The 14,511-nt window shown below is 37.3% G+C and overlaps 1 protein-coding gene across 4 annotated transcripts in view; it reads left to right on the top strand.

Annotated features, from left to right (window-relative positions):
- The window catches only part of LOC145671331 (DNA damage-binding protein 2-like), a 212,196-nt gene that overhangs the window by 67,364 nt on the left and 130,321 nt on the right, over positions 1–14,511 (top strand). For all 4 annotated transcript variants that reach the window (XM_081740344.1, XM_081740342.1, XM_081740343.1 and 1 more), the window contains exons 4-6: positions 2,279–2,470; positions 2,721–2,872; positions 10,498–10,653. In XM_081740344.1, the coding sequence (XP_081596470.1) occupies positions 2,279–2,470; positions 2,721–2,872; positions 10,498–10,653 (500 nt within the window). The remainder of the gene's footprint in view (positions 1–2,278; positions 2,471–2,720; positions 2,873–10,497; positions 10,654–14,511) is intronic.

Here is a 14,511-nt window from a genome sequence, read left to right as displayed (position 1 = left end):
GGGTGGATAAAGTTTCCGTCGGTTCAGCGTGGTCTTTCGGACATTTCTCTCTTGTGATTCTTTTCACAGTTGTAGGGCTAATGTATAAAGCTTAATCTACTCTTTCAATCACTTTATTCAATGACAATAAAGGACCGTCCATTACGTTCTTTTTCTAAATATTCCCTAAGATTAAACACAAATTCCCGTGCGTGACTTGTCAAGGGCATCCCCTTTCCGCACTTCTTACTCACTTCAGACATTGTGTTCATAAACACAAACACACACACATACATATACTAAATTTATATTTTAGGTCTATGTGAATAATACGAATACAAACTATGTTCCACTGATGAATGAAAATAACAACGATTACACCACAATATTTACACCAATGCACTGAGATGATAGCACAAAAAATCAAAACAACCTGACAACACAAAACCTTTCACAGTAATGAGTAGGTATAAATGCGACAACACTGTTCTGTTACCATGGAAACAACCTAGTGTTTCCAAATGTATTTTTGTGGACCTAAACCTATCCTCCCCTTCACATATTGGTGAAAAATGTCTTCTACGAAAAGACAAACATAGCTGGATATTGTTCGTTACTTTCCAACTACTCAATTTCTAAATCATTCCTTATAAAAAGCTCATTATAACAGTCTCTGTAATATATAGACTATGTACATGTTTTTCGATGTCAACAAATTTCCTACAAAGACCATTAGAAATTCTGCTAATTTCAGCCTGACATTCCAAATCACGGTTCATTGCCCTTGAACTTTCGAAGAGCCGTACAGACTCGCTACCCTCTTTGCTTTCAATTCCACGAAAACCTACTCCCTGCGGCGACAGGGAGGTGGACCGGTTGTTGTTCCATATAACCCCACTTCTATTTACATAGCAAACTTGTCAAAAGGGCAGAGTTGTGTCAATAAGTGGAAAAAGAAAGAGAATCATTATTGTGGCAATAACTTTGATTGATTGATTTTCAGTTTTACGTCCCGTTCAGCAGCGAGGCTATATGAGACGTGGACCTACTGATTAACGTGAAATCCGAACCACATGAGCTCCCGCCGGGAATCGAACCCGGGTCTCCCACGCCAAAGGCGCGTACGCTAACTTTTGTGGCAATAACGTTAGGCCTAGTGGAACTACGTTGAGCTGGAATGTTGAGGAGTAAAGTGAAGTACAATTCTTTTTAAATACCGGTATCTAATTTGTAAATATTTTAACTTATAATCTAATTCAGTCAGTGATAAAGTAATTCGATTCCTTCATCGTTCTATAAAGTGGTCGCTTTGATTCTTCTTTGCTATGCCAGTTCGCAACACTGTCATCAACTTACACGATGTTAGATCTGTCAGAGCTCAGGATACTTTAGAATAGCATGACTATTTATTGTTTGGATTCCCATACTGCAGACTTCGTACGATTACTGGACATGATACACATTAAAACATTCAAAGTAAACAAAGAGTAATACCACAGTTTTTGCACAGCAAATTTAACTCTTCCCTTGTCCTAAACTAAAGAACACAACACGCCTCTTTGTCTGTGTATTGAAGTTTGGGAGGGTTAATACACCTCTTTGTTGCATATTACAGGTAATAATAATAATAATAATCAAAACTACACACATGTGGGCGCGGTGACTCAGTGCTAGAGCGTTCACCTCCGGTGCTTGGGGTCCCTGGTTCGATCCCAGCTCGCGCCGTGTGGACTTTGTGGTGGACAAACACCGTGCTCGTGGGTTTTCTCGGGGTTCTCCCATTTCTTCCCATTTTCTTCATTCCACCATTTCACTCATCCCTCATCACCATCTCCTTTAGCCTAACCGGCATAATCGTGGGACGTAAAACGTAAAGTTTTCATTTTTGAAACTGCACTTTTTGGGTTTATGTCTCACAATTATGCGCCGAAGAGACGGTGATGATGAGGTGGATGATAATGGTGGAATAACGAAAGTGGGAGGAAAGGGGAGAACATCGGGAAATTCACCCACACGTTTGTTTGTCCACAACAAAATCCACATACTATACACACTTGCGTTGAGCACGGTCGTGCATTCGCGACTGATTCTCAGCACTTCAGTAGAGGACCAAAAATCATTCGCTTAAGAATTTCCCGTCAAGTAAGGTGAAATATGGTTTATGATCAGAGAAACCAAACATTGCCATTGAATCGTATCTTCGCTAAGGCAATCCAATCAATCTATAGGAACTGGTTTGTTTCTATTTCTTTCTCAACTAAAATTGTACATAAATAAAGATTGTTATTTCTCTTCACAGGGTTTTCAAGCACCAATTGTGAGAAACATTACTGATATGAGAGTTAGCAAAACTATTTCTCCCTTTGACCGGAGAGTGACGTTTATTGAATGGCACCCATTAAGACCTGATGTTCTCGCAAGTACTTCCAAAGGTGGAGATATTTTTATCTGCAATGTGGATAAGAAGAAGGAACTGAAATATATTTCAGGGGTAAGTTGTGTTGACTTTTTAATAATGATTTTTAACCTTTAACTGTTCTGATGCGGTCGAATTTAGGCATATTCGCTATAATCATTTGGTTACACATGAACAAAAGTTTATTTTACATTTATTTATTTATTTTTATTATCTGATCGTGTCACATAAATACTGAACCAATGGTGATCGTAAAAATACATGATTTTATTAATATTCTTATTATAATTTTAGAAATGTCATTCATGTCGATTCATTTTTGCAGATTGGGTCCGGAGGATCTGTTCAGGCAATGAAGTTCGATAGAAATGATCCTTCGAAACTGTACACAGGTTCTGTGGATGCTAAAGTGTGTGTACACGACATTAACAAGAATGGCGAGCCACAAGTTTTCCTTAGTATTTTTGATGATTACAAGTAAGTACAATAATACAGTGTCTTAGACATATTCCAGTGAGACAATATATGTATCCTTGTTCTGTTCCTTGAAGTTCATCTTTCTTTTTGAGCACCGAGCCTATGTGGAACGTGAACCCACAGTTTAATGCAGAATCTGAACCACTATAATGAATTCAAATTTGTTAAAGTTTTCAGACTTGAAATCGAACCCGTGACCCTGTGCACGAAAGGTACACTCGCTAACTCCTACACCAGCGTGAGGGCAACTGAAGATTTTAGTTGAATGTTTTAATAATTTATTATGTCTCTCCCGTATGTACAGATAAACGGGAGACGATTCCAGTTGCAAATTATTATCAAATCGTTGAAATGCTAGTGGAGGAACGAAAGTGTGCTGTAAAAATTTTCATCACGGATTTTTTTTCAGTACAAAATTGTGGTTTTAGGACGATTCAATATGTTTTTTGTTATTTTTAAATGTTAACCAAATAGTTAACACAGTATACATTTAGTGTACATGGCTCTGTCATTGATTTCTCTTAGGTGCAGATAATTGTCCTTAACCACCTAGTGTGATGAGGAATATTAGAGTGCTATTTGAACAAGAAAGCTAGAAATAAGGGGACTGATAGATGACGCGTCACACGGTCGAACCTATATTATCTGTAGCCTTAGGGAGTTCAGTTGAGTTTTAATTGAGAAAAGTAAGGGCGTCATCAAAACTTAATGAGTTTGAAAAGAGGGAAGCAGGGGATTAATTGCAACCGTAAAGGTGGGAACTCTATAAATTAATTCCTTCTTTCTAATGTAAGCTGCTTGGAAACCAATTTTATCCTTAAATTCAAAAGGTACTTGGTCTTCAGTATTTTACTGTACGCTGCTAGAAAGTTTCAGGCCTGTCTCAGAAAGAAACATTTCTCTTTACGAGTTTACATTAAAATGTTGAACTGTCCATGCTCTGCAGATGGAGTTGTGAGTCAGGATGGAGCCATCTGTAAATGAGTAGCGCATCACCAATCGTACAGTGATTCAGTATTTCTTCCTGAAGGGTTGGACGAGCAAACAGATTCATGAAGACTTGTTTAATATCTTACGGGACAATGCCCCGTCTTATGCTACAAGTGATTGGTGAATGAAGTGAAACCTGAACAACAGTCCTTCTGTGACGAACCCCAAACCAGGCCCCTTGAACTGTTTCCGTCGACGACAAAATGAAAATGCATGACATAGTCATGTCAGATCGTCGAGTTGTCACAACTATTGGAATACGTCTAGGAATTTTAAAGGACGCGACTATTTAAACGTACGCAAGGTGACTGAACATTCGGTTCTCCGAAACTTGACAGGTGATCGAGTGGTTTTGTTGGATAAAAATTTGCATACGGGCCGATCATGAAGGGGTTTCTGTACAAGCATACGACTTAGAATGAAACAGGGTGTCATCATTTCGAGTCAGAGATAACACAGTGGTTACGATAGTGGAAACAGTCCTCGTCTCTGTCGGCAAAGAAGTTTCGTTGCTAGCCTTCCGTGGGGAAAGCGGAAGTTCAGTTTTCTGGTGCGCATAGGGGGAGGGGCTTCTGCTCATCTTTTTAATGCCCAGACGACAAATTTAATGCATACTATTACTCAAAACTATTGCAACACCTGTGAGAACAGATTCATTTCAAGCGCACTAACAAACTAAAATTTGGTTCTCCCTTTCTTCTTAGCAATGTGCCGTGGCACTTTTTTGCCAGACACTCCGACAACTGCATGTCTGTGGTTTGACCTATTCTGTTCATTTGATTGGCATCTTCATCTGTTATTACCTACATTAGATTATCACGTGTTTCCGGCCATGAAGAGGCCTGAGGGCAAATACAAGAGGCATTCAGTCTCTTGCACAGTTGGTTATAATATTGTTATTAGTTGCAATGGTGAACTAATAACATGAAATGAAATTTGAAGTGAACATACTTTGATCATTTTGGCTACGAGACCATGTCACTCAATGTAGCGTGCATCTGCTGTGACACATCTCGTCCAACGTTCATTCCATACCTTGAATATACTTCGGTAAAATTCAGGTGGCTGAGTTTTATAGCATTGTTTCACTCAAGAAATGAGAGCCTGCTGATTTTTTTCAGTGTCGTCATGGCTGTGTTATTATCATGATGGAGTTCGATGACTTTACCTTGCAGCTCCGGTCTCCTGATCTGGAGATCACTTCGTACCTTATCCGGTGACAAACAATAATGCTTCTTGTTAATTGTGGAGCCATATTTTAAGAAGCATTCGAAAACGGCTGCTGTCTGCACTTGATGGTCTACCACATCTTAGTTTATGCAAAAGAGTGAAATCACCATCTTTAAACCGGAAGCAACTTCTTACGAATTGTTATGGCTGATTCTTCACCGGTTTTGAACAGGAATTCCATTGCTGACCGCTGTCGGGTCCTGATGATTGTAATATCTCTTGTGTTTTACCAGTGAGCAATAGAAAACAACAATTATTACCATTTGAAGTCAAAGGGTCAAAATTTCATCATCGTGTTGCAACTAATAGAAAATACCATACCGATCTGTGCATAACTTATTTAATGCCCTTTGTAGTTCGGTACGGACAAGGCTGTTATGGGCGTTAGCGTACGCGCCTTTGGCGTGGGAGACCCTAGTTCGATTCCCGGTGGGAGCTCATGTGCTTCGGATTCCACGTTAAACAGTAGGTCAACGTCTTATATAGCCTCGCTGCTGAACGGGACGTTAAACTCAAAATCAACTCAATCAGCTGTTATGGACGCTGTAAATGACTGATTACACATCAAGGAAGATTTTTTTTTTTAATAGAACAGGTTAAAGTAAAACGGTTCTTAAAAATTATTATTGAGCCATTAAATAAGGCGAAGCTCCATATATACCAAGTTGCAATTATACCATTTTTATTTATTTCAATTGTTGTCCTGACAACGACACACCAAAATCATATTTAAAAACTATGAATATCTTTTTATCGATATTATTATATCTATCTAACTTCTTTTTCTTCTTCGGATAACATAGTTTAGTACATATATAAAAATAAAAATACTTTACGCCCAAATTTACAAATTTACAAGTGATAACAAACAATATACAAACGTACCGTTGTAAAAGAAACTGGAACACTGTTAGGAAAAATACAGTCAAGTACAAGTGTACTAAGTACAACGCATGTAAAATTTTAGCTCGCTTTCATGTCGCATTTCCTGTCAGGTCAAAAACTTTTCAGCGGGCCTTAGTTAAGCTTAAGCAGATATGTTAAACGTAAAATTTTCGCTGACACGTATCAGCAATGTCAAATGGTAAATATGAAAAGGTTCAGTGGAGATACGAAATCTAGAAATATTTACATAAGGATTTAAAATTTTGAACTTTACATTAGCGATTTAAAATTATTTGCTGTCTACACAGTATTAATCTCTTGAAGCATTGTTGTTCTGTGGTCGGTGACAACAGTGAAAATGACAATAATCTTTTCCAACTTTTGTCCAGAATAGTCATGTCGGAATTTAATTTTGATTCCTTAGTTCGATTGAAGAGGGTCTCGTATCCCTGCCTACTGCACATCCTGTTCCTACTAAAACCTTTCCATTACTTATATCTTGACTATGATTACAGTTGAAATGTTTGCTTACGGCTCTTCCTGGAGCTGAATACACGTAAATAAATAATGAAGAGTGAATTTTGAATTTTAGACAATGAGAGATATCAAACAATAGCTGAAACTCCAGTTTTTCGCACGGAGGGAATAGATTTATGGAAAATATTTTAACCTCTTCTCCCCCTTAAGATACGCATATGAATGAATATGTAGTAAAAATCTCATAAGATATTCTTTTTTTGGCATAAATTTTGGACCTCCTACCGCCCTCAGGACACTCCCTTTAATCAAAATTACATGATAAAATTCAGCTCAAGGTAGACACTATGTTCAAAAGTCTATTGTAAATTTTTGGGCCGTTTCCCGTGACGTGATCGCAAACGACAAACAACGTGATTTCAATGTGAAAAAAGAAATTACAGAAAATTTCCTCTCCGCTTGCTTGAAACAGGGAGAGATGTATTCCTTTATTTTTAATTACAAGTTTACATTCCGAGTATCATCTTCTAACTTGACAGATTGTAAGATGCTCAATTTTTCCCATAAATTTTGAGCCTCCGCTAGCTCTGTAGGATACGCATTTGGATCAAAGTAAGAAGATGAAAACATCCAGTCCGAGATACGTGGAAACTATATCCAAGAATTCACTTCAAACGGTTTAACCCTTTTCTCAGTAAACAATCACCAAGATCCTTTTCATTTTTATATAATAGATGTAGAACTACAAAAAGTTATTACGTAAACTAATAACCGTTTTCAAACCTTTTCTAATCAACTAGGAATTCGTGTGCACAGTTTATGATGACATAGTTGTTGAGCACTCAACATTTACACATTACTAGCATCAATTACTCGCTACGCTGGGTTAAAATAGTTAGTAGTCTGTTCCATTAGACAGTCACTTTTTACTGTTACTGAAGCGCTCTCGGATACCGGTCATTTTCGATCATTGTGTACAATAACCTGTTGAAAAGAGAGCTTTTTTCCGCAAAGATCACAGGTGACCTGCTTGAGGTCGCAGGGTCACGATTGCCCACATTTGTCGTTATCACATTGTTTCGGATCAGAATTTATAACGATATACCAAGTTTTGCTACTGGAGATGGATATTTAAAAAAATGACACGTAAAATTATTATTTAACATTGAAATCCCATAAGGAAAAAAATGCATTTTGACCTTTGACCCTATAACTTCGCATACTGTAATACCCGTGTCTTCGTTTTACTACCAAACAAATTTTGACCTTCCATTAAACTGCCTGCCAATTTCACAATTCTAGCTTTTACGAGTGCTGAGTACTATGAAAGTAAAGTTTACACACGAATTATGGGACAGTCTGTGGGTATATATATATAGAGAGATTCGAAAAAAGTGCCACTTCATATAAAAATTTTATATATATAGATACGAAAGAGGTGTTAGTTCATATAAAAGCATTTTGTAGATACTATCTTGCCTACCCATTTTTGGATCAAAAGATCCAATATTTCAGGCACAAATTTTCTTGCTTGTCGTATATCTGGAGAATTATATAAAGTGTAGCCAAACCCAAACTATCACTTAACTCAGTATGATGTGCTTATTCCGTAAAAGGTACGAAAACCCGATTTAGGGGCCTTTCAACAACTTTGTGGCCACTGATCCAGAAACATTCTTAGCCAAGAATTTTTGATTCATTTTTTGGATCATTCGTAAAGTTCTTGTTAACATTTCTTATTACCTTTAAAATATTCAGAAAAATTCAGTAAGTGAGGTAAGCTTAACGAAGAGCTTAAGAACAGAAAAATACAGAGAGAAAGATTAGCACCTTTTGAGTTTGTTGCTAGTTCTTTCCAAGCGTGTAAACCAATCTACTTTGAGAGCAGATAAGAGAGAATATAGGAACTAATTACTTAAGTGCAGTACATGTACTTCAGGTTGACTTTATTTATTTTTGTTTTGCTCTAATTGTGAGTTCAAATTTGGACAATGTGTGAACAGGGTATCCACATTCTGGAAAGTCAGGGAAGTAAAAATGTATCAGGGAAAGTCAGGGAAATGGCAGATTGGTTAGGGAAAGTCAGGGAAAATCGATTTAGGACCATTGTTTAGTTATTGAATTTATGAAATAGTAAGTGTAATATCGGCCTAATGCATATGATTGTAACTTCACGTATTTTTGGATTAAAGAAAATTGTCAAAAGAAAGAAGCAGAAGAAGAGAGCACAAGGGGAAGGTGGACGCTGGGGTTTCTTTCGTTTTTTCTTATTCTTAAATTATTCAATGGTCGGGGAAATCTGGAACTTTGGTCAGGGAAAAGTCAGGGATTTTTTTCGTTAAATTTTGTGGACACCCTGGTGGATAATTACCGAATGCTAGATAGGACCTCTATTGACACTTCGAAAATAGTTTATTTTCAGCTACATTTGAAGATACGTATATAGTCAGTAATTAATTAAAAGAAATGTTGTTAATGCTAGTTTGTCAACAAAACTTAATATCGAATTACTGTGTGCCATATTGAAGTTTACAAGAAATGTGATTATGCAAATCAGGTAAATAACATCATAAGATGGAGCACCAGTCAATACACTGTAAAGAAGGTTACCCAATATTGGTACCATTTCTTTAAAAAAAAAAAAATCAAATCAAGTAGCGCCACCTTTACATACGAGAATGACAAAACATCCGTTCATCTGCACAGAAAAGCAAATGTCAGCCTTATGAACTAAATTTAAAATGCCTTCAGTCCACTGGTGAAAACGTAATACATACAATTCAATAGTAAATTTTTAATCAGTCATTATCAATTTTTTCCAGGATATAGATCTCAATATGATATCAGCTACCGAAGCGAGAAGCAGAAGAAAAAAGGGGGAAAAGTATTTTGCCATCCCCATATTGATTTGATTCATAAGGTTGAAATTTGCTTGCTGTACAATCGTACATATCATGTTGTGCAATTCTTGTATAATGTATATATCAGAAATTGAAGTTGTCATGCTTTTCTTACTTCTCAGTCAGAAGTAAATGTGTGCAAGTAATATTTCCATGGAGTTAACGCTGCGGTTCACCTTAATTCGAGGCTGCTGAAAAGCTTCTAATTCAGTAACCAACAACAATAATTGTATAATAATAATAAATCATCAAAGCTTCATAAGATAGGACAGAACGATCAGTATAAATGGATACTATAGTGTATATATATATATAAGTTCCTGTCGTGCCTCTAGAAAGAAAAGTAGCCAGAACTGATAACCCCTAGGTAACCAAAAGAATTAATAAACATGCAAATTTGGGACACACTTCTCACTTATTAGTCCAGGTATGTAAGAATATCTAGAAAGATGGACACTACAGCGTGGTCCGGAAGTGGGCATATCCCTAATTGGTGTTTTCTGACGGTTTTAGGTTTTACCCACATTTGTTTGGTAACATTGCGTGGCATTGTCTGGCAACAGTGCTATCCATGTTCATTTGTTTTCTGCCGTTTTATACATTTCGCTATTCACGTGCGCAATTACCTGAATCTGGCGTTTTCTGACCGCTGGATTGGAAGAGGTTGTGCATCTTCACCAGCTCCCTTTCCCTGGTCTCCAAGAAGTCCCGGTCTGACGACACCAGACAATGCTCTCTGAGTTTCATAAAGCAACAAGTAAGAAACACCCGATATCACACAACGCAGAAATTACGAGCAGCTGTGGAACACGTCTTCACCCTCGTGACTCCAGAGTATTCCGCAAACATCTGCGAGAACGTGGTGCAGAATTCAGCTGGGTTACGACATGGATCGTGATCATACCGATGTTTATGACTCTTAAGACTTCAAGGTAACTATATACAAACATTCTACCATAACTAACACTCTGCTGTTGAAACTCAAGGTGGGTACGCCCACTTCCGGACCACCCTGTAGTAATCGTGCTTACTCCTATTTCTTGATTAACAATTCCAGTTATTTTTATCATTAAAATTGCTTGAATTTCTTATACACAAAAGATATATATATATATATATTTGTCTTTTTCTAAATCTCTACAGTAATTGGTTCTCGTCGCTGGATGTGTCTGCTGCTGGAGATATGGTACTTGCTGGCACAAACAAGGGACAATTGTATATCTTTGGTCGAGATGGCGCACTAAACTATTCTACCAAATTACACAAGAAGAAAATCACGCATGTGCAGTTCAGTCCAAGGTACGTTTACATATTCATATATATAGGCGGAGCAAAGGAATCCCAAAGCGTGAGGGAAAAATTAATTAATTACCAGAAAACAGATACAATAAAGGGTTACCAATACCAGGCTGTTTAAAAAGAAGGGTCAGATTTAAAATATTTACTTTTAATGAACGACATATATAGACACACATACGATACATCTCTGAATAAAGGAGAGTTCGAAATCTTGAATCCCCACATATTAGTTCCATTCAGTGCCTACAGCAGCGCTGTGGTTTGTTTTGAGGAAATAGCAGGGCCCAAAAGAAGTCGTTCTGTGTGCTGCAGTATGCAAAGAGGAACCTATTGTTGCAGCGCAGCGTGCATTTCGCCTCGTCGTAAACAGATTTACAGTGAGTAAAGGAAATTCGTACAAATTGGTAAAAGAAATTATTCTTTGCATACTGTAGCATACTAAACGACTCCTCTTGCAGCGTTCCCATTTCTCGTAAACAAACCACAGCACAGTTGTAGTCATTGAATGGAACTAATAAGTGGGGGTTTAAAACTTTGAATTTTCTTCTATCGAGTAATATATTGTATGTGTGTCTATTTGTTGTTAAAAATAAATATTTTAAATCTGCTCCTTTTCGAATAACCGTGTATAATATCCTACTTTGGATGCTTCACGGCTACATTTTTGCTGTTTTTACCACCACCACTAATACTACTACTTATCTGTTGGAAGCATTTAAGGAAAAAATATAGTAATTATTCTTTCACGCTTTGAGATTTCTTTGTTGCAGTTATTTTTATTTATGGCAAACTATCTAAAAATGTCCGTTCTTTGCACGCAGAGATGTGGAAAGTGTTTGAACCCTCCCTCCCTTTCCCCCTTCCGCTTAAAATATGCATTTCAATGAAAATATAATAATAAAAATCCCTAATGTCTCCTCTTCCCACCCCTGTACAGGGTCTGAATTTAGACGTAAAAGTCACTTTTCATCTCAGCTATGGATTGGACATTCGTATTGATCTATTTCTATAATTTTTACATGTCATTCACTTCCAACCCCTGCCCCTTATTCCCCGTGCCGATATAAGATTAATTTGGACGTAAACGGCATCGGGGGCGTTAACTATTATCTGACCAACCTCAAAAACTATGGATTTGACACTGATATCGGTACATTCACCTCCTCCCAACCCTTAGGAGTGTCCTATTTACACAATTTTACCATATTGTAAGTCAGATGTGTACCAAATTTGACAAAATGCTACAAACGTTCCACATTTATACTAGAACATACACACTTACATACTTACATTATAGATGTGCATATAAAATGTGCTCTTGCCCTCCCCCCCTCCCTCTCGCTTAAAAGAATGTCAAGAACGCTGGGACATGTGTCGCGTTGCTTTTAACGAAGAGATTATATACCAAGATTCATGTTCCTGAGTTGAGGAGTTTGTAAGAGACTCAATTTTTCGCATCAATTATGACTTCCCACTCCTTTTCTCCTCTTAGAGTATGCATTTTAAAGTAACTTGATGAAAAAACTCAGTTCGAAGTAGGGGATAACTATAGTTAAAAAAAATCATTTCAATCGGATCAGCCGTTTTCCCATAATTCGATTACTAATAAGAATAGTTTCATTTTTATACAATACAGTAGATACGGAAGTTCATGATAGTCTGACGATGAGTCTGTAAGAGTAATTGCCGAGAAGTTTGTGTGCTTGTGAGATCTTTTCTTTCTTTGAAACAGATGTGTGCCGTTCCACTGTACTGGTAATTCCACCACGGCTTAACATTTGATTGGTATCACGCGCAAACATAAAACATAAACATATTGTTCAGGAAACATGAACTCAGAGCGATTGTAATACAATACTCCGATTGGAATGTGTTCTGCCTGCTGATCGTAAGCAAGCACGCTGCTTTAAAAAGGTGCTGCTTTGGAACGTAAGTCCATGCTGCTACTTTCATTCGGCGAGCCTTGGATTGGAAATCGACAGACATGCCACACAGAAGGTATTGAGATGTATTTATCGTAACGCACTTGCGTAAAAGACAGTCTCGTGTGACACGTTCCTATGTGCTGCTTGGAATACATAAAAGGCTGATCCCATTAAATCCGACCGAATTTTAGTATATTTACCCTATGAATAGCTGTGCCACAACTAACGGTAGTGTTCTGTCGGACCACCAGCAAAGTCAGTTTTCCCACCAACCTGGAGGACCTGGAAATGTCAGGAAATTCAGCTTACTCGTAAAAAGTCCTGGAAAAGTCAGGGAATTTCATGAAAAGCAAAGAAAGAAAAATATCAGGGAATTTTTAAGTACGAATATTTATTTTGCAAAACCCATTTGTATTTTTGTCTTACTATTAGGTAGGGGATATTTTGTAAAATAATTAGTTTGTTTTGCAAAATTTTTCTACGTACACACACACACACACACACTTTATATATCTACATACATAGTAGATGAGAGACCCTCTGGTCAGGAAAAATATAGTTGCTTTTTACATTATGCATAGACCTGGAAATTTGTAAATCGTGACGTGGGAAAGTCACGGAATTCATGCTCGTCAAATAAGTGGGGGCTCTTGATTACAAACTATCGTCTCACATCGCAATATACACTGAAACAATCTACCCCTTACAACACAGGCATAGGAGTTCCATCTCATTTTCCCTTGCAGGCTACATTTTAACAGGCTACAGGCTTGTTTTAGGCTACATTTTAACAGTTCAAATGCGTAGAAAAGCACTGCGCTGTTGCCAGGGTTTTTTTTTTTTACAGGAATGTCATGAAGGCTAATAACATGGATTTCAGTTCTTTGCTCCATGTCATAACAAAACCTGAGGGATGATCTGGCAGTATGGTTAGACGTTTTATCCATGTGCATCCACATCTGGTTCTTCCTGGCTTCAGATAAACAAAATATATCTTCCCAATAGATTGTGGTCATGATTGATCCCTGGGAGTAGGCAGCATTCATTCGCCTTTATTATTTTATCCACTTTACGTACTTTCAGTTTCTCCTCTTAACCGTATCCGATGACAGTCTTGATTCCCTGCAAGAAGTTCTCTCTGCATTGTCGGTAAAACTACGTATGTCTCGTGCCAGAGGTGTTACGATACGTAATGTTACAGTTGTACGTGTGATAAATGTAGACCTAATCTAAAATGACAATTCCCTTCCACATTGATGCAATTCTTGCACCCGGCAACAATGCTAACCAGCGAGGTAACATTTCCTGCTTTTTTTTTTTTTTTTTTTTTTTTTTTTTTTAAACGAAGGAAACGCGAGTTTTATTTTTGAGTTCTGTATTGTGTTGTATGTGTTTATTAACTTCATGTGAAGTGATTATTGCTTTGGTGCAATGAGATACTCTACAGAAGAGAAGGTTTTTACGTTCTAACTCGTATGCCACAGTAAGAACAGAATTTCGTAAACATTTTCCCAACACTAGTCTTCCAAATAAGTCAACAATATGTAGACTTGTTTCAAAATTTCGTTAGACAGGATCTGTACACGAAAAACAACACAATAAGCAACGGCGTATTCTTACATAAGAGATTTTGAACACCGTAGAACAACATATTATTGTGTACCTCAATTTAATGAAACAAAATATTTAATTGAAATGAAAAATGTATATAAAATAAGCAATGTGTGAAGTGGAGGCAGTTCGAATATTCTTTAGGATTGATAATCCAACGGAAAATTTAGTGTGTCTTGACTTCTACAATGCGAATGACCAGCTATGACTTTTAAAACTAGGAAGGCGCACAAAGAATGTGTAAGAATGTTGACATGACGAAAAAATCATATAAATACTGTCGGATTCTCTTCTCGGTAAGGAAGTACTATTTTGTGACTCT

The sequence above is a fragment of the Thermobia domestica genome, chromosome 15, assembly GCF_964235325.1.
Source record: "Thermobia domestica chromosome 15, izTheDome1.hap1.1, whole genome shotgun sequence".
Lineage (NCBI taxonomy): Eukaryota > Metazoa > Arthropoda > Insecta > Zygentoma > Lepismatidae > Thermobia > Thermobia domestica.
The sequence above is the reverse complement of the archived record's forward strand: the minus strand, read 5'-3'. Positions and strand labels throughout refer to the sequence as shown.